The sequence below is a fragment of the Monodelphis domestica genome, chromosome 5, assembly GCF_027887165.1.
Source record: "Monodelphis domestica isolate mMonDom1 chromosome 5, mMonDom1.pri, whole genome shotgun sequence".
Classification (NCBI taxonomy): domain Eukaryota; kingdom Metazoa; phylum Chordata; class Mammalia; order Didelphimorphia; family Didelphidae; genus Monodelphis; species Monodelphis domestica.
Window position 1 is genome coordinate 283209693 of NC_077231.1, and position 20556 is coordinate 283230248.

At 37.9% G+C, this 20556-nt stretch overlaps 1 protein-coding gene across 3 annotated transcripts in view; it reads left to right on the plus strand.

The window, feature by feature from the left end:
• The window catches only part of LARS2 (leucyl-tRNA synthetase 2, mitochondrial), a 207372-nt gene that overhangs the window by 120800 nt on the left and 66016 nt on the right, over positions 1 to 20556 (plus strand). For all 3 annotated transcript variants that reach the window (XM_001379440.3, XM_016426424.2, XM_056800229.1), the window contains 2 exons: positions 7693 to 7852; positions 13507 to 13611. In XM_001379440.3, the coding sequence (XP_001379477.1) occupies positions 7693 to 7852; positions 13507 to 13611 (265 nt within the window). The remainder of the gene's footprint in view (positions 1 to 7692; positions 7853 to 13506; positions 13612 to 20556) is intronic.

Below are 20556 nucleotides of genomic sequence, written 5' to 3' on the forward strand. Positions count from 1 at the left end.
AAAATACTGAGGGGGCCATAGTCCTCTTCAGTCCTTCCAGTACTATGACAGAGTGGAAGTCATAAGGCAGAGGATGTTAAGAATCAGACAGTTCTTATACTGTCTTTAGAGAATAGAGTAACTGTGGGTGCTCTAAATAGGAAATCTTTATCTAAAGACTAATTAGTTAACTGGAGGAAATTAATCATATCACTATTGGCATTCTTACTATACATGAAATCAGACAATATAAGGAAATTGTAATTCACTGGAAAGCAGACTCACAGGTTTGCCTCAGAGAGACCAATGAAAAGAGTTGGCTCAATTGGTTTCATTCTTGTTTATGCCACATAATAGATATAATAAAAAAGATCACTATGAAAATAATTGGAGTTTATGATTCAAAAGCTATTGCAAAACATGAGTAGGTAGAGTAGGTATCTTCTAAATTAAACTAGCAGAAATTTTAATATCTCAGTAACAGAACGATGGGTATAGTTGAGAAATGCAAAAAAAAAATTTATATATATATATATATGTCAAACACTACAGCTTAGGAACAAGAAACAAAAGAGACCAAAGGCTTATATGCTCTCCATAAGATAACATATCACTAATACTATGTTCAAAAAGAGAGTTAGAAGGTGGAAAATGTGGAAACTTTGACATAACATCAATAAAAATGGAACTGACTTTAACAGACAGAAAATGAGTGGTGACCAGTGTGAGAGTTGTTGCTAACTAATCTATTCATGTGTGATAGAGATCATCAGTTTGTTAGAGCTTAGGTCAAAGTCAGCGCCATGTTAGAAGATAAGTTAAGAAAGACAAGGTGGCATGCAAATGAACAATTTCAATATGAGCCTATTCAAACATTCTTTTGAGAGCAGAAAATAAGAAACAAGGGATACTCATCAAAAGGGATCATTAGCATTTCCTATGAAAGTTTGACTTATGTAATGCAGTCACTGCAACATTGAGACCAAAAGAGCCTTGGAAATGTTTTAGGCAACAGACACTTTATCTCTGGCAACTGGAGAGACGTGCCACCAAGAACTATACTAATTTGTAATATAAACTCATTTGCAAAATCTTATGAAAAATAACTGTGGAAAATCATAAGCAGCATCACCTATGAATGAGTTTGCAGAAGGCCTGACACCAGACCCAGGTAAGCTAGCTCATAACAAAGGCATCAAGAGCATACCATTATGTCAAGATGAAGCTATCAAAAGAATGAGAGGCAGATAGCTAGCTTTTGTTTATATAGCACTTTAAGGTTCACAAAGCATCTTATAATTATCCCATTTTATCTTCACAACAACCCTGGGAAGTAGGTGCTGTCATTATTTCTATTTTACAGATGAAGAAACTTAGGCAGACAGAAGTTAAGTGATTCACTGTGGTCATATATCTAGAAAATGTCTGAGGTCAAACTTGAGTTTGGATCACCTTGACTCCTGCTTTCCTCAATGGAAATGGAGCCTTCCATTTTGACTCTTAACAACTTAGTTCTCTGATGCACAAGGAAATAGAAATGACACTGAAGAAAATGAAGATGGTGATAGAAGCTTGACCAGGACAAGTATATACATGGAGGAGAGCCATGCTGGAGGACACTGACAGATTGATTCTCAAGATATCTGAAACATGGAATTAAACACACAATTAGAGGGGCAAATTAGCAAACAGTATTACTAGTTTTTTAAAAAGTGATTGAAAGGACATTATTACCTACTAGTCCATGTGATTCTTTCTGAGAATGATCTACACTTGTAACAAGAATATCTTTGGAGGCGGCTAGGTGGCTCAGAGCCAGGCCTATAGATGGGAGGTCCTGGATTCACATTTGGCCAGTTGCCTACCACTTACTGCTCTTCTGCCTTGGAGATGATATTTAGTACTGATTCTAAAACAGAAGGTAGTGGTTTAAAAAAAAAAAAAAGATCTTTGATGAAAGTATGAGGTAGAAATAGGTATACTGTCACAAACAATATTCTGTAGTAAATCACATCTTTATAGTCAAAACAATTAATTATCTGAAAGGTACAGAGAATATAGAATCTTATTACATTTGGGGTGTTTTTTGGTGTGTGTTTATTTTTAAACTCTTACCTTCCATCTTTTAACCAATGATAAGAATTGGTTCCAAGGCTGAAGAGAGGTAAGGGCTAGGCAATGGGAGTTAAATGATCTGCCCAAGGTCAACATCTAGGAAGTATTTGATTTGATTTTAACCTAGGACCTCCTATATCTAGGACTGGCTCTCTATATACTTGAGCCACCTAGTTGCCCCATTGTGTTTTATGCTAATTTAAAAAGCTTTTGATTTGGTAGAACAAAATGTAGCTTTAAAGACTGTCATCTAATGAGGTTTCTGCCACGCCTATGTTAAGATCCGATGAGATTCTTTTAGATGCAACAATATAGCTAACTATTTAGTGGTCCTCTAATTATGTGTATTAAAGCACAGTATAAATCAGAGATATTGTTTGCTACTATCATGGAAGATTTCCAACAGAGTCCAAATGCAAGAAGGATTCCCTATTGAAATGCTTCTTTTTGCAAGTGGTATCATACTGACTGATATTGCAAAATTTCCTAAGCAACCATTCACAATATGAAAATACTTTAAAATTATTTTTTTTCAAACAGATTAAGAAATAAAGTGTTTGGGGGATTTTGTACAATCCCCAAGTAGACGAATTCATGTTACTGTCTGAATCCCTGGTGAGAGTCCCCTCTCCCTTACCTAATCCTCTTTTGTTATTGTTATGGTGGTTCAGCCATTTTTCAATTGTGTCCTACTCTTCATGACCCCATTTGAGGTTTTCTTGGCAAAGACACTGGAGTGGTTTGCCATTGTTTGATGCCTTATAGGCTTCAACAAATTACCAAGGATTAAATTGAAGAATAGCTTACATGTGAAAAGTGATGAGACCTCAGCAAAGAGGAGCATGACCCAAAAAGAATGAGAGTCAAAGATATAACAAGAATACAGGATAACAGATGCAGAGCCCAAATACTACATTAGAACCCATTTTAAAAGTTCAACTCAAGACTATTGAATAAATCTTGTGTAGAGGATTTATGAGAAGACAAGAATGAATCACAATCTCAGATTACTCCTCTAGAATCACTGCCTTGGCATTGGGTAGCTCATTGAGCTAGGTAGCTATGTAGGGTTACCCAAGATGGATAGGTAATCATGGGGAGTCCAGACAAAAGGTGATCTACTGGAAAAGAAAATGGCAAACCACTCCAGTATCTTTGCCAAGATAACCCCATGGATAGTATTAAAATGACAAAAGATGACATTGGAAGATAAGTCTCTCTGATGAGAAAGTGTTTATCACATTTCTGGAGAAGAGTAGAGGACTACTACAAGTACCTCCAAAAATGAAAGGAAGCCCAGCTGTGGATGTGTCTGGTTCCACCCACTTAGAATTTTTTTTTTTTAAACCCTTACCTTCTGTCTTGGAGTCAATACTGTGGATTGGCTCCAAGGCAGAAGAGTGGTAAGGGCTAGGCAATGGGGTTCAAGTGACTTGCCCAGGGTCACACAGCTGGGAAGTGTCTGAGGCCAGATTTGAACCTAGGACCTCCCGTCTCTAGGCCTGGTTCTCAATCCACTGAGCCACCCAGTTGCCCCCTAGAATTTCTTAAATAAAAGTGCTTCTACTCTTTTGAATTGTGGTGCTGGAAAAGACTTTGGAGAGTCCCTTGGACCACAAGGAATTCAAATCAGTCAATACCTAAAGAAATTAATCCATATTATTCACTGGAAGGACAAATGTTGAAGCTTATATACTTTGGCTATATGATGAGAAGACAGGACTCATTGCAAAAGACCCTGATGTTAGGAAAGACTGAAGGCAAATGGAGAAGGAGATAGTAGAGGAGAAGACAGATAGATAGTGTCATGGAAACCATGACCATGAGCTTGGACAGATTTTGGGAGATCGTGGAGAAGAGAAGGACCTGGCATGTTATGGTCCACAGGGTGATGAAGAATTGGACATGACTGAACAACTGAATAATATAGAGAGGGCACAGTGTGGAGTACCTGCATCAACAAGATTATCATTCCATGGAAGTATGCCTTAATGTTGTGCCTAACTTCTTTTTTTTTCCCTTTGGAAATTTTTATTTAATTTAGAATATTTTTCCATGGTTACAAGATTCATGTTCTTTCCCTCCCCTCCCATAGCTGACATGCAAGTCCACTGAGTTTTACATGTGTCTTTGATCAAGACCTATTTCCATATTATTGATATTTGCCTAGGGTGATCGTTAGGGTCTACATCCTGTAAAGGTGTAAAAGGAGTTATTTATTAAAAGGTTGGAATGGATTATATTTAAAATAGGTTCACCAAGAATTTAATTTATTCCAAAGAGATTTATTTACAAAATATAGAAAGAGTGAAAGAAAATCAGAGAGAGGATAGGGTAAGATATCTAGCCTAAACACTTAAGTAATTTACTTCCAGCCCCTGGTTCAACCCGGAGAGTTAGTCCTTATCTGGCCTTTGCAAAGCTGAGGACCTGGGGAAGTCTCTCTCAAGAAGTAGCCTCTCCTGAGGATAGTTTTTTCAGAAAATCCAGGAAAGGAGTCAGCCTTTTTCAGTCACCATGTGTCAGTCCAAAGGGAGAGATTTAAGGACAGTTTCATCAGGAGTAGGGCCTTAGGTCCAGTCAGCAGATTCTTCTTCTTCAGCTGAAGATCTCAGATGATTCTCCCACAAATCTCAGAAGATTCTCTCTCCACAGGAATTTGTAACTCCTTTTTAAAGATACTTTCTTTTGCGTCACTTCCTGTGCCTCCCTCTAATTTTACATCTAGCAATCACGGTTGAAGCTTTGCTTTAGGACTGCCCAGGGGCAGTCAGTTTAATTCTGATTCATCACCCACTATTGCACATGTGGGTCACAGACCTCCCCCACTCAAGTGTGAATAGGGTGTTTACACCTTTGGTGATTAAATCTAAAAATGGGCAGGGCTTACAATTTAATCTTCACAATCAGGGGAGAATTAATTTCATTTTCACAATCAGGGGAGAGCTTACAATTTAATCTTCACAATCCCCAATCATATCCCCATAAACCCATGTGATCAAGCAGTTGTTTTTCTTCTGTGTTTCTTTTCCCACAGTTCTTTCTGGATGTGGATAGCATTCTTTCTCATTAGTCCCTCAGAATTGTCCTGGATCACTGCTTTGCTGTTAGTAGAGAAGTCCATTACATTCGATTGTGCCACAGTGTGTCAGCCTCTGTGTATAATGTTCTCCTGGTTCTGCTCCTTTCATCCTGCATCAATTCCTAGAGGTCATTCCAGGTCACATGGAATTCCTCCAGTTCATTATTTCTTTGAGCACAATAGTATTCCATCACCAACACATATCACAATTTGTTCAGCCATTCCCCAGTCTAGGAACATCCCCTCATTATTGTGAACTTTAGATTACTCCACCTTACTTAGTCTAACAAAAATCAGGAAATTGTGACTTTAGATTACTCCACCCTACTTAGTCTAACAAAATCAGGAACTACACCCATACTTAAGCATTAAGTATTTAGGAGGATGGCCTATGATAGACATGTGCTAGCAAATGACAAATCAGAAACAACTGACAGACCCCTGGGCTGTCCTAAGTCAAGCCTAAGATATCATTGGTACATGTGAGATGCAGGAAAGTGATGTAAAACCATCTATATATTTTGCATCACTTCCTCTCTCTGGCTCTTTGATGGTGGAGAGGTGACCGGAGGCAGCTTGCTAAGCATTCCAGCATCTTGGCATGGCGGCAGCTATTGTCTGGTTTGGCGGTGAGTTTTCCTTGATACTATACTGGGAGAAGCTGAGTTCAGGTTCAGGCATCTTAGCTGAGCTCTCTTGCAGTTTAGGCTGATATTTGCTCCTTCACCTTCCAAACATTATTCTCTTAGAGAAAGCCTCTAATCTTCCCCTGGTACAGGCCAGGTGGGAGAAATCCTACACCTTGTCCCTCTCCCTTCTCCTTAATTTCTTTAATTAAATTTAATTAAAATCACCATAAATTTCCAACTGATTTGGGTATTTTATTTGGGATATACCCTGGTGACCAAAAATCAAATTTAGATTAAAGTACTAGAAGTGCCTAACTTCTTAAAAGCTCCAGGATCTGAGAGATAGAGACCATTCAAGGTGCTCAGTTCTTGAAATTTTTACTGACTTCTATCTGTATCAGAAACTTTTTTCAGTTAGTACTTTTATTCTAGTCTTTGATTTTTTTTCCTCCCTTGTTGGGTCCCATCCTCACTTCAGACTCCCTGATAAACTGTTAGAAGGAGCCAAGAACACACCAGCTTTTATCTGCAGGCTTTTATTTTGACTTCCAGGTAAATGCTTCAGAATCCTCCTTGAAATGCATCAGTTGATATGCCCAAAGGCCACTAAAAGACTGCCTGCCCTTTGATCCAGCCATAGCACTGCTGGGTTTGTACCCCAAAGTGATAATAAGGAAAAAGACTTGTACAAGAATATTCATAGCTGTGCTCTTTGTGGTGGCAAAAAAATTGGAAAATGAGGGGATGCCCTTCAATTGGGGAATGGCTGAACAAATTGTGGCATCTGTTGATGATAGAATACTATTGTGCTCAAAGGAATAATAAAGTGGAGGAATTCCATGTAAACTGGAACAATCTCCAGGAATTGATACAGAGTGAGAGGAGCAGAACCAGGAGAACATTGTACACAGAGACTGATACACAGTGGTAAATTCAAATGTAATGGACTTCTCTACTAGTAGCAATGCAATGATCCAGAACTGTTGGGAGGGACATATGAGAAAGAACGCTATCCACATCCAGAGAAAGAACTGTGGGAAAAGAAACATAGAAGAAAAACAACTGCTTGATTACATGCATTGGTGGGGCTATGGCTGGGAAAGTAGACTGTAAAAGGTAACTGTAGTGCAAATATTAATAATAAGGAAATGGGGGGCAGCTGGGTGGCTCAGTGGATTGAGAGCCAGGCCTAGAGATGGGAAGTCCTAGGTTCAAATCTGGCCTCAGACACTTCTTAGCTGTGTGACCCTGGGCAAGTCACTTGACCCCCATTGCCCAGCCCTTACCACTCTTCTGCCTTGGAGCCAATACACAGTATTGACTCCAAGATGGAAGGTAAGGGTTTAAAAAAAATAAGGAAATGGGTCTTGATTGATGGCACATGTTAAACCCAGTGGAATTGTGCATCAGATATGGGAGGGGGTGGGGGCTGGGGAGGTATGGAACATGAGTCTTGTAACCATGGAAAATTATTCTAAATCATCTAATTAAATAAGATAAAATAAAAAAGAAATGCATCAGTTGACCATATACTCCCTTAGGTTATCTTGCTCCTCTAGGAATAATATAATCTTAGGGTTTTTTTAATATTAATTTTTAAAATCACCATAATATCAGTAAAAAGCCTATTTTTGAGCATAATTTTACTGTATTCTGTCTCCCAGGTGAGCACTGAAGGGTCCTTTGAAGAAGTAACTTCTGATCCTTCTCTACTTTCCCTCCCCAAAGCCTTTCTCATTGCCCTTCTCCCCAGTTCCACCTATCAGGTGATCTCTGGTTAGTAATGGAAAGGAAGTGTCAAAAGGAGGTTACTTTAAGAATGAAGATATCGGTGCATCTTGGAGAGAAAACTGAGAAATAAAACTTTCCTGTATTGTTTCCTGTCAGGTTAATGGCAAAGTAACTGAAGAGAAGTTGTCTGCATATACTTTAACCCCAGAGGCCGTCTATGGTGCATCTCACATAGCTATATTACCCAGCCATCAACTCTTACATGGCAATAGTAGAATAAAGGAAGTCTTCCAGAAGGCATTCATCCCAGGCAGAGGTGAGCTTTTAATTAAAGGATATTTGAAACATAATGTAATGTTTAGATGATAAAGTTCTTTGTATGTGGAGATCATATCTTCTCCTTACTTTATAGATCTTATGGTTTTGGGTCAAGAAAAGAGGCCAATCTGAGCTTTAAATGGCTTGCAGTTGGTATAACAAATTCTAACATGTAGATGAACATTTCTGGATAACTTGAAAATGGATTTCTGTTTCAACTTGAACATTTATCCCCAAAGTCTTATTTATATGCTCCATTCTATTTTAGTAGCTAGGAAAAAATTTTCAATTGATGGGTCTGTGCTTAATGATATATTAACACTGCTCATAGTAGGTTTTTGATAAGTGGTTTTTATGGGAAAATAAAGTTATCAAGACTAATATTCTTGGGGGCAGCTGGGTGTCTCAGTGGATTGAGAACTAGGCCTAGAGACTTGATGTCCTGGGTTCAAAGCTGGCCTCAGATACTTCCTAACTGTATGACCCTGGGCAAATCACTTAAGCCCCATTACCTAGTCCTTATTGCTCTTCGGTAAGAGTTTTTTTTTTTAAAAAAGAGACTGATATTCTTGAAATAGCTAACCAAGATAGAATATTTCCTGATACCAGGAAATACTTAGGCAGATGAATGATGTCGCTATATAATTCAATAGCCGGATAGTTAGCTCTAAGAAATAGTCATTTTGTTTTAAACTTATGTTGTTTAGTGTCCTCTTGAAGGATGATGAAAAAATCCTCCTAAATTACAATTTTAGTATGTCCCAGTGGTAAATTTTGCTCTGTACCTACTCCAGAAGAAAGTCAGAAATCTTTCAATTTGGAGGGGTGACATAAATAAAGGGAAAGCTGTAATTATTGTGAATGATTTGGGATAAGAACAGCTTTAAAGCGACCACTCTTGAAAATTTGTTGTTGTTCAGCCATGCCAGGCATGTCTGACCCTTCCTGAACTCATTTGGTGTTTTCTTGGTAAAGATACCCAAGTGGTTTGCCATTCTCCTTGAAAAATAGACAAACTAAAAAGGTGTGAATTTCTTGGAAAAGGAGTGAGAATGATTAAAAGTGGACTAATACTGATGTAGGGTTTAAACGCTAGTGATCATAAAAGGTGGTGAGAGGCAGAGCATTTTAACATTTTCATGTTTTCTGGAGTGATTGAGAAATCATTTTGTAGAATGTCCAGAACAGTATTTGGAGATACTCGTGTATCTCCATGACTACACAGGTGTCTAACATAACTATCTAAAATTAGGCATGTATAATGCATTTGGCCCTAGATAAAACATTGGATATTTTCCACTGGATAATCTCTGAAACAATTGCAAGTATAATGCAAAGCTTATAAAATTTAACTCTGTCACATGACTCAAATATTTGATTTTTTTATAATCATACTAATTTGTTCAACATCTCTAGATTATATCTACCTGATTAGACTCCTGGTTTTGAGCAGATAACATTGTTAGTGAAATCAATAGGGAAATTCATTAATGTGTAATTTTTCAGAAAGTCAATTATGATGGCTGTGAAAATGTACTTTCTCTGCCCTTTTGAGGTTACGTTTTTACAATGTTAATGTTTCATCTTCCTCTCTCCTCTCTCCCCAGCATATGCCTTTTGTTTATGGCTGTTATCTATCATTAAAATGACTTTTTTTTCCTATAAAATGTCAGTTTCCAAGCAATGAACTACAAATAATTACAGAAATACAGAATTTCTATTGAATTTAATTTTCATGAGCTTGGAATCACCAGCCACCTGGGACTATCTGCCCTCTTATTTATTCCTCAGCCACTGTGTTCTGAGCACTGTTAGAGATCATGACATTCTCACAGTCCAGGGCATTGAAGGACAATTCTTTTTTCAGTTATCACAGGACCCTTGAAGTTTGCTGTTTTTCATCCTCTGGTCAATCTCTTCTCTTAGAATCAAATTGTCTCTCCTACATTTCTGTCCTGTGTGACCTTGGACAAGTGACTTTACCCCTGTGGGCCTCAGTTTCTTCATTTCTCTAAGTAGGGGCTGGACAAGATGCCTTCAGAGCTCTGGAAATGATCTTTTCCTTTTGTGCAGCAGCTCCTTTTCATGGCCACCAACTGATTTATAGTAACTATGTCCCTACCTTGCTTTAAAACTCAGCGCAGGGGCTTCCTTCCCCATGAGGCTTATCCTGTCTGCTCTCTAGATATTCCCACTCTGCCTCTTAAAAGTATTTTGTGTTATCTCATATATACTTGTGTACATTATTTCCTCTTAGGAGAATGTAAGCTTTTTTTAAAACCCTTTTGTCTCAGATTTGATTTGAGCATCAGTTTCAAAGCAAAAAAGCAGAAAGGGCTGGGCAATTGGGGTTGTGACCTGTCCAGGCCAGATTTGAATCCAACTTCCTACGTGTGTGACCCTGGGCAAGGCACTAACCTCAGTTGCCTAGCCATTTCCACTATTCTGACTTGGAACTGATATTTAGTATTTATTCTTAGACAGAATTTTTTTAAATGATAAAAATAAAAGTAAGTATCCATCTCTGTGGGGCAGTGTATGGAGTGCTCATCCTGGAATCAGAAAGATCTGAATTCAAATGCAGCCTCAGACACAAGAGGTGTGACCCTAGGCAAGTCACTTAACCATTGTTTGCCTTGATTTTTACAACTGTAAAATGGTGATAATATTAGCTCACTCTCCAAGGTTGCTCTGAGATAATATTTGAAAACACTTTGCAAGCCTTAAAACAACAGCAACACATTATTATCATTTATAGACTGGTTATTACTTTTACTAACTCAAATTTATGGAAGGATTCTAATTACAAAGTTGGTCTCATTAGACCCTCACAATGACACTAGAAGGAAGGTCATAGTAATGTTATCCCCCTTTTGCAGATGAGAAGACTGATGTTCATAGAAATTCAATGACTTATTCAAAGTCACCCAACTATCAAGTGGTAGTTGGAAGCCTTCTGATATTAGAACAGTGCTTTATCTAGAAAATTATCATTCTAAATTATCAAAACTGAGGAAAATAAATAGTACTGTACCATCTATGATGTCTCTAGATTCGGTGCCCCTCTGAGGTAGTCTGTCTTTGGGAAGTGGGCTGGTCTTAGAGTCAGAAGATCCAAATTCAAATTCTGTCTCAGATTCCTGCTTGCTCTGAAATTATAAATAAGTCACTTCAATGTCTCTAGACATCAGTTTCTATATCTGTAAAAAGCATCTAATGATACTCCTGCTCCCTGCCTCACAGGATAGGTAAATATTTTGTAAGCCATAAAATACTATATGAATGTTCTTTCATCATCATCATCATTATTTCTGTTACTATTGCTAGACATGTGAAAGATGCTTTTCCCCTGTGCAGATTCTCCTGGACAGGGCAGGAGACAAGGAGTGAGAAACAATCAAGAGGAGCAAATTTGGCCTTTAAAAATAAGCCATCATTTAATTAGCCAAAATGTAAATTTTTGAAACTTTCTTTATCCACTTTTTTTTCCCACTGATGGTTTCAGAATGGCCTAGTGACATTGTATTAACACAGTATCAGAATTTATGAGAGAAAGGCTATTGTTTGCATTTTAAAATAGAAAAAGTTAAAAGTAAGAGATAATTAATGAGCATGCTTTGTCAGCCATATCACTTTCTTTAATTAAATTAATAAAGAATACATTTCATATATCTTTAAAATACTAAGTAACAGAAATCTGTTCCTCTTCCCTTATGTGTCATTTTGCCTTAATGCCTTACATAAAATCTGTCTAAGTGTGGCATAAATTCTTGAATAAACAAAGGGCATATAACAACCCAGATGAAACTGTCATGAGAATCGTGTTATTTTTTTTGTAATCATGTGATGTTGTTTTGTACTATCAACTGAACAAAATTGGTTTGGAATCCTAGTATGGTTTCATTTTGATAGATGATGGAAGCCATGAAATGTATCATTTGGGAAGTACCTTCCGAATTCCAGAAACTGCTCTAGACCCTCTTCCTTATGTGCTCCCATGTTCTAATTGTAACCAGATCCTCATGGCTTGGTGTCTCCTCTTTGCCTGGATGGGAAAATGACTTTTCTGAATGACCCTTATGTGCTCAATACATACTGGCTCAGAATTCTACAGATTCCTAATTTCGTCCATGTGGATACACCCCTCCCCACCTTCACCACCGTATCACTGATGCACATTGTGAATTTTTGTTTTACTCCACCCTGCTTATTCTTTAGAAATTCTAGCAACCAGGAATGTATACACTCCTACTTAAGGATTAAGTGTTGAGGAAGATGCCCTATGACCGACATGTGCTAGCAAGTGACAAATAAGAAACAACTGACAGACCCCCTTGGGCTGTCCTAAGTTAAGCTTAAGCTACCATTGGTACATGTGAGACGCAGGAAGTGATGTAAAGAATAGCGTATATATTTTGCATTACTTCCTCTCTCCAGTCTCTCTCTCGTAGAGATGGTGGGCTCTTGCAGCATTGGGAACTCATGGCAGCATTCTTAGTGTACTTGGTGAGTGGTTTAGGCTGATTCCTCTTTCCTTTACCTCCTAAAGCGCTGTCCTTCTAGGAGCCCCTCATCTCGGAGGAGGCCTCATGGCTGGAAGCCAAGCTAGATTGAGAAGGCCCCTTGGCCTAGGCCTCTGAACTCCTATCTGGTTTGCCAGAGCAGTCCAATTCCTTTTCCCCTCTCTCTTCTTAATATCTTCCTACTATTGTAATTAATCACTATAAAAATCCCAAACTGATTTGAGTATTTTATTGGGATTGAATTTTAATCCCTGGCAACTGCTAGTAGAATATATTCAGTCAACAACTCTAATTTTTACCCCTTACAACGTCACAAACTCTCCTGGGTTTGGGGTATAAATGAGTTGCTTTGGCTGAGCAGTTTCATCACCTACTCTTCCAAACCTAGCTAGGTTTGTCTTTGCATGACAGACTCAGTCCAATGACCCATGGTTACTCCCAACCACATCGAGACCCTCTTGTAAGGCTGGTTTTGTTTTTATATTTTTGCCACAACATGGTCTTAAGGACCCTGATCAGGGGGAAGAGAGAAGAAAGAAAGGTTATAAAAAGATGAAAAATGGAAATGGAACTGAATTAGGGAGCATTTGCCTTATTTTCATGTAGTAGAATAGTCGTTTGTGGAATGGATTGGTGGCTTTACAGAGGACATAAGAATCCTTTACACTGTAGATAGGCATAAATGCATTATAAGGAAGAAAGGGATAACTAGAGGAAATCTTTTTCATTTGTAATTAATAAAAATCTACTGAGACTCATTTCTGACGTTTTTACTTGCTCCCTCTCACCCAATTTAAGCTTAAAGAACCACCACTCTCTGGCTTCTACATAGAGTATTTAATGCAGCTCCTTTTTTGGGTAATTGTTTCACAGCTCTGGAGTGAGTCAGTGGAGATAGACATCAAAACACTTAGTTTTGGATGGGAAGCTGGGATTTTAGGTGCATCCTTTTTTACTTGAGCATTCATCATTTGTGTACTAATTTCCAAGTTCAATGGTCAGCCTCTTTAACAAGTATGACACAACTCAGACTTGATTTCCCTCTTTTGCTGATCATCTGTGAGATTTCTGTGGGTGGTAATCAGGGCCCAGTTTGATAGATAACACATTTCCTTGCATTCATTTTCAGATTGTCTCACACCTGTGACTGCTGTAAATATGCTCACCAGGCAAGAAATCCCTGTTGTTATTGTAGCCAAAACAAAATTGGAAGGCTCTCTAGACACAAAAATAGGTAAGTAGTGGTTAAAAATGGTGTATAAGGATATATTTTGCCATAAAGTTGGAATTCTGGCATGTTACTCTTGGCCAAAAAACATACTATATTGATGAATGGGGGGGGGGGGGGGGGCAGCTGGGTGGCTTAGTGGATTGAGAGCCAGGCCTAGAGACAAGAGGTTGTAGATTCAAATCTGGCCTCGAACACTTCCTAGCTGGGTGACCCTTGACAAGTCACTTAATCCCATTGCCTAGCCCTTACCATTCTTCTGCCCTAGAACCAATACACAGGATTGATTCTAAAATGGAAGGTAAGAGTTTAAAAAAAATGAATTTCAACCTTGACAGAAAAAGAAGGCTCGGGACTTCCAGGTTAAGATGGCTGCAGTATAGAGGCAGGGCTCTTCCTTTCCTCACCACCTATTGATATAGAGTGCCTCAAAAGGACAAAAAAACAAAATGAGATGAGCAAAAAGGCTCCACAGTAAGGCACAGCATCAAAGGTAGGTGGGGTTTGGCCATTTCCACACTATAAGGGGGGTAAAATAGCTCCCACCAAAACACGAGCTGATCAACCCTCCCCCACTCCACCTACAGCACCAGAGTTAGAGCCAGCCCGCCAGAATCAGAGCAAGTGCATGGCAATCTCTAGTTTCTCAGGAGCTAGCTAAGAACACCAAGGACTTACCACTGAGAGCAGCTAGACTTGAGACCCCAGGAGGCTGAGAAACATGGACCTTGAGCGCAGAGGTAGAGCAGAGAGGGATGGCACACAGTAGAAGCCACAGAGCCTCAAAAAATGACCTCAGGCAAAACCACTCTGTAGCTCAATACACAGAGAGCCTGCCCTCCTCACTCAGACTTCTGGCTGGTAAGGGATGGAAAAACCAACATAGCAATGGCCAAAAAATACAATCTTCAACCACCAAAAAGAACAAGAGAAGGGCATTAACCCTGGATAATTTTTATGGAGAAAAAATCCAGACTAGAGAGGAGATAGCAGAAGATGACAGACAAGTAGACACATCCAAACCTTCCCCAAAAATGGAAATTGGTCACAAGCTCTTGAGGAGCTTAAATTTGAGAAGATGAATTAAATAAGGAAGATGGGAAGCATCTTGGGAAGAAAAGCAGGAAATAGTTAAAAAAGAAAGTAACAATTTAAAAGACAGAAACTCCCACTTGGGGAAAAAAGCATAGAAATCAAATGAAATGATAAACAAATTGGAGACCAGAATTAAACAGTTAGAAGCCGTGAAAAGCAGGATAGACCAAACCAAAAAGGAAAATCAAAAGATCATGGGTGAAAACCAGTCTTTAAAGACCAGAATTGGGCAAGTAAAAGCTAATGATCTCACAAGACAGCAAGAATTAATAAAGCAAAGTAAAAAGAATGACAAAATAGAAGGAAACATGAAATATCTCACTAAGAAAATTTCTGACCTGAAAAACTAGTCAAGAAAAGTCAATTTAAGAATCACCAGTCTTCCTGAAAACCCAGAAATAAACAGAAACCTTGACATCATACCACAAGAAATTATCCAAGAAAACTGCCCTGATGTTCTTAAAAAGAGGGCAAAATGGACATTGAAAGAATCCATAGATCACCCTCTACATTAAATCCTCAAAAGACAACCCCTAGGAATGTAATTGCCAAATTCAAAAGCTTCCATGCTAAGGAGAAAAATATTACAAGAAACCAGAAAGAGACAATTCAGATATCAAGGAGCACCAGTCAGGATTACACAGGATCTGGCAGCCTCCGCACTAAAGGACCACAAGGCTTAGAATATGGTATTCAGAAAGGCAAGAGAATTGGGTCTACAACCAAGAGTCATCTACCCATCAAAATTGACTATATACTTCCAGGGGAAATTATAGGCATTCAACAAAATACAAGATTTGCAAGAATTCCAAGTCCAAAAATAAATGGGGAGTTTGATATTTAAACACAAATATCAAGAGAAACATGAAAAGGTAAATAAGAGAGAGGTAAGAAAAAAAAATTTTTTTAATTTTTTCTTTAAGATCATTAATAAGGTCAAATTGTTTATATTCCTATATGGAAAACTGTTATTTGTAACTCTCAAATTGTATTTACTATTACAGTAGTCAGAAGAATTATTAATAGGTAGTGGTTGAAGCACTAAGTGGTCTAAGATAATATTAAAAAAAAAAAGAAAGCATGGGGTGGGGGGAGAATAGAAGATGGGACCAAGAGAAACTTGAAGGAATAAGAAAAATAAGATAATCTATATCACACAAAGGTGCATGGGGAAGGGGAGGGGAAGAATACTATTATAAGAAGGAGAGGAAGAGAGTGCTAATAGGTAATACTTAAACCTTACTCTCAATGGAATCAGTTCGAGGGAAGAGCATCTAGATCCATTGGGGTATCAAATTCTATCTTACCCTACAGGGAATATATTAACAAATTAACAAAAAGGACAGAGGTCAATGAATTGGTCATACAAATTAAAAAACTAGAAAGTGAGCAAATTAAAAATTCTCAATTGAAAACTAGATTAGAGATCCTAAAAATCAAAGAAGAAATTAATAAAATCAAGAGTAAAAGAACTATTGAATTAATAAGACTAGAAGCTGGTACTTTGAAAAAACATAAAAGAGACAAAGTACTGGTAAATCTAATTTAAAAAGGAAAGAAAAAAAAACAAATTAACAGTATCAAAGATGAAAAGGGAGACCTTACCTCTAATGAAGAGGAAATTAAGGCAATCATGAAAAATTATTTTGCCGAATTATATGGCAATAAGTATGGCAATCTACATTAACAGAAGAAGAAATAGAATACTTAAACAACCCATATCAGAAAAAGAAATTGAACAAGCCATCAAAGAACTCCTAAAGAAAAAATCCCCAGGACCAAATGGATTCACAAGTGAATTCTATGAAGCATTCAAGGAACAACTAATCCCAATACTATACAAACTATTCGACATAATAAGCAAAGGAATTCTACCAAATTCCTTTTATAACACAAATATGGTACTGATTCCAAAGCTAGGCAGATCAAAAGAGAGAAAGAAAACTACAAAAAAAATCTCCTTAATGAACATAGATGCAAAAATCTCAAATAGAATACTAGCAAAAAGACTCCAGCAAGTGATCACAAGGGTTATTCATTATGATCAGGTGGGATTTATACCAGGAATGCAAGGATGGTTCAATATTAGGAAAACCATCCACTTAATTGATACCACAAATGATACCACATAATGGTATCAACAACCAAACCAACAGAAATCACATGATTATCTCAATAGATGCAGAAAAAGCCTTTGAAAAAATATAACACTCATTCCTATTGAGAACACTAGAAAGTATAGGAATAGAAGGGCCTTTCCTAAAAATAATAAGCAGTATGTATTTAAAACCATCAGCAAACATCATCTGCAGTGGGGATAAATTAGAAGCCTTCCCAATAAGATCAGGAGCAAAACAAGGATGCCCATTATTACCTCTATTATTTAACATGGTACTAGAAACACTAGCAGTAGCAATTAGAGAAGAAAAGGAAATTGAAGGTATTAAAATAGACAATAAGGAGACCAAGCTATCACTCTTTGCAGATGATATGATGGTCTACTTGAAGAATCCTAGAGAACCAACTAAGAAGCTAGTGGAAATAATCAACAACTTTAGCAAAGTTGCAGGATACAAAATAAACCCACATAAATCATCAGCATTTTTATATATTTTCAAAACATCCCGGCAGCAAGAGTTAGAAAGAGAAATTCCATTTAAAATCACCCTAGACAATATTAAATACTTAGGAATCTATTTGCCAAGACAAACACAGGAATTATATCAACACAATTACAAAACACTTTCCACACAATTAAAACTAGAGCTAAACAATTGGAAAAAAATTAATTGCTCATGGATAGGACGAGCTAACATAGTAAAAATGATAATCCTACCCAAATTAATTTACTTATTCAGTGCCATACCTATCAAACTACCAAGAAACTTTTTTTACTGAATTAGAAGAACAAAAGATCAAGAATATCAAGGGAAATAATGAAAAATATGTAGGGGGGCCTAGCAGTACGAGCTCTTAAACTGTACTATATAGCAGTGGTCATCAAAACAAAATGGTACTGGCTAAGAGACAGAAGGGAGGATCAGTGGAATAGACTTGGGATAAGTAACCTCAGCAAGACAGTCTATGTTAAACCCAAAGATCCCAGCTTTTGGGACAGAAATCCACTATTTGACAAAAACTGCTGGGAAAATTGGAAGACAGTATGGGAGATATTAGCTTTAGATCAACATCCCACACCCTACACCAAGATAAATTCAGAATGGGTGAATGACTTGAATAGAAAGAAGGAAACTATAAGTAAATTAGGTGAACACAGAATAGTATACTTGTCAGATCCTTGGGAAAGGAAAGATTTCAAGACCAAGTAAGAGTTAAAAAAAATTACAAAATGTAAAATAAATAATTTTTATTACATTAAGTTTAAAGGGTTTTGTACAAACAAAACCAATGCAACCAAAATTGGAAGGGAAGCAACAAACTGGGAAAAAATCTTTATAACAAAAACCCCTAACAAAGGTCTAATTACTCAAATACATAAGGAGCTAAATCAATTCTACAAAAAATCAAGCCATTCCCCCAATTAATAAATGGACAAAAGACATGAATAGGCAATTTTCAGATAAAGAAATCAAAACTATTAATAAGCACATGAAAAAGTATTCTAAATCTCTTATAATTAGAGAAATGCAAATCAAAACAATTCTGAGGTACCACCTCACACTGAGAAGATTGGCTAACATGACATCAAAGGAAAGTAATAAATATTGGAGGGGATATGGCAAAATAGGAACATTAATGTATTGCGGGTGGAGTTGTGAATTTATCCAACCATTCTGGAAGTCAATTTGGAACTATGCCCAAAGGGCTTTAAAAGACTGCCTGCCCTTTGATATAGCCATACCACTGCTGGGTTTATACCCCCAAAGAGATAATAAGGAAAAAGATTTGTGCAAAAACATTTATAGCCGCACTCTATGTGGTGGCAAAAAATTGGAAAATGAGGGGATGCCCTTCAATTGGGGAATGGCTGAACAAATTGTGGTATCTGTTGGTGATGGAATACTATTGTGCTCAAAGGAATAATGAACTGGAGGAATTCCATGTGAACTGGAACAACCTCCAGGAATTGATGCAGAGTGAAAGGAGCAGAACCAGGAGAACATTATACACAGAGGTTGATACACTGTGGTACAATTGAATGCAATGGACTTCTTTACTAGCAGCAATACAATCATCCAGGACAACTGAGAGGAACTTGTGAAAAAGAATGCTCTCCATATCCAGAGAAAGAACTGTGAGAGCAGAAATACAGAAGAAAAACAACAGCTTGATCACATGAATTGATGGTGATATGATTGGGGATGTAGACTCTAAGAGATCACCCTAGTGCAAATATCAATAATATGGAAATAGTGTAATATAGGAGCAGAATAGGGTCACTCACACTCTTCCTGATGAACTAGAGAGAGATGTGAAGGAGTTAAAGAATGGAGAGAAGGAAAAGATTGATCCTTCCTTCTCCTCCCCTTGGGGAAGGTAGCACAAACTGTCTTCAGAGGGACAGAATATGTCTCCTCAGAGATTAGATTGATTGTGGAGGTTAAGGACTGAAAGGGAAGGTCTTAGAAAATAGATCCACTACCCATCCCCCCTTCTTGGCTGTTGTAGGAGAGCAGAATAATTCTCTTGCCCCTGGATTTCCCAATCTCCCAACTGCCCTCTTTCTCCCTTTGGACCTGAGTCACTCTACAACCTTGTTTGTAGCTGATTCTTCTCTTTGAGGAGAAAGGGTAAGATTTCCTCCCAAGCCTTGATCCCCTTCAATAATGTTATAAAGTAGTTCTGATCTAAAAGGTGACTCTTTATTATAGGGTACACACAAGGCAGGGAGAATGGGGTTGTTGAATGAGGAAAGTGAAAAATGGGAATCCCTATAAGCTAACAACTGACCTCCCCCCAAGATCCTGAGGATTCAGACTGTCTGTCTGCCTGACCCTCTTTTGGGTCAGTTGTGGGGCTGTTCTTCCTCCTGATCTAATCTAGTTGTAAGATGAAGTTCAAGGGCATTCTTGGGGGGATAGAGAGGATCTTATTTAGTAAATGGCTTTTCCCAAAAGTCCCAATCTACTTTTATCATCTTCAGCAGGAACCAAAAGAATTTAGGGTTCATTAGAAGGTGATCAATTTCCAGAGAAGCTCTCTGTATGAGTGGCTTCCTCTCTGACCATCCACTCCAGGAGGGTTCCCAAGAAGTGAAGAAGAAGTGAAGTAACTGTTTTTGAATCTTCACAGCTCATCATCTGTTCTTTTCCTGGAATCTTGGGTCTTCCTTGCCCTTCCCCCATTTGGGTTGCTCCTTGGTCATGTTGGATCTGATTTCCTCTCTTACATAGGTCTTGATCAATGACACATGTAAAACCCAGTGGAATTGTGTATTGGCTAAGGGAGGGGGGGTGCGAGTAGGGGAGGGAAAGAGCATGAATCATGTAACCATGGACAAATTTTCTTAATCAATAAAATTAAATTTTAAAAAAAGAAAAGAAAAAAGGAAGGCCCACTATGGAGACTGTATTTTAGAACCAAGAACCAATTTCAAGTCCCTCTTAAGACATACCAGCTATGTAACCTTGGGCAAGTCACTTAACCTCTTGACATTCTAGTCTATTCTCTACGACAATGTGTGTCAGGGAAGGCACTAATCTGCATAGGTTGAGGGGATTCCCTCATCCAGAGGGATGCAGAGTCTGTGTCCCTAGCTTTCCTATGTCCTTTGAGAAGATCTTAGCACATTACTCCACATACAATAGGAACATTGTTAAATATCAGGCGAATGATGAAAAATGAAAGACACTTTGCCTTTGTGGCTTTTATATTATGCACAGATTTGGTATTTAT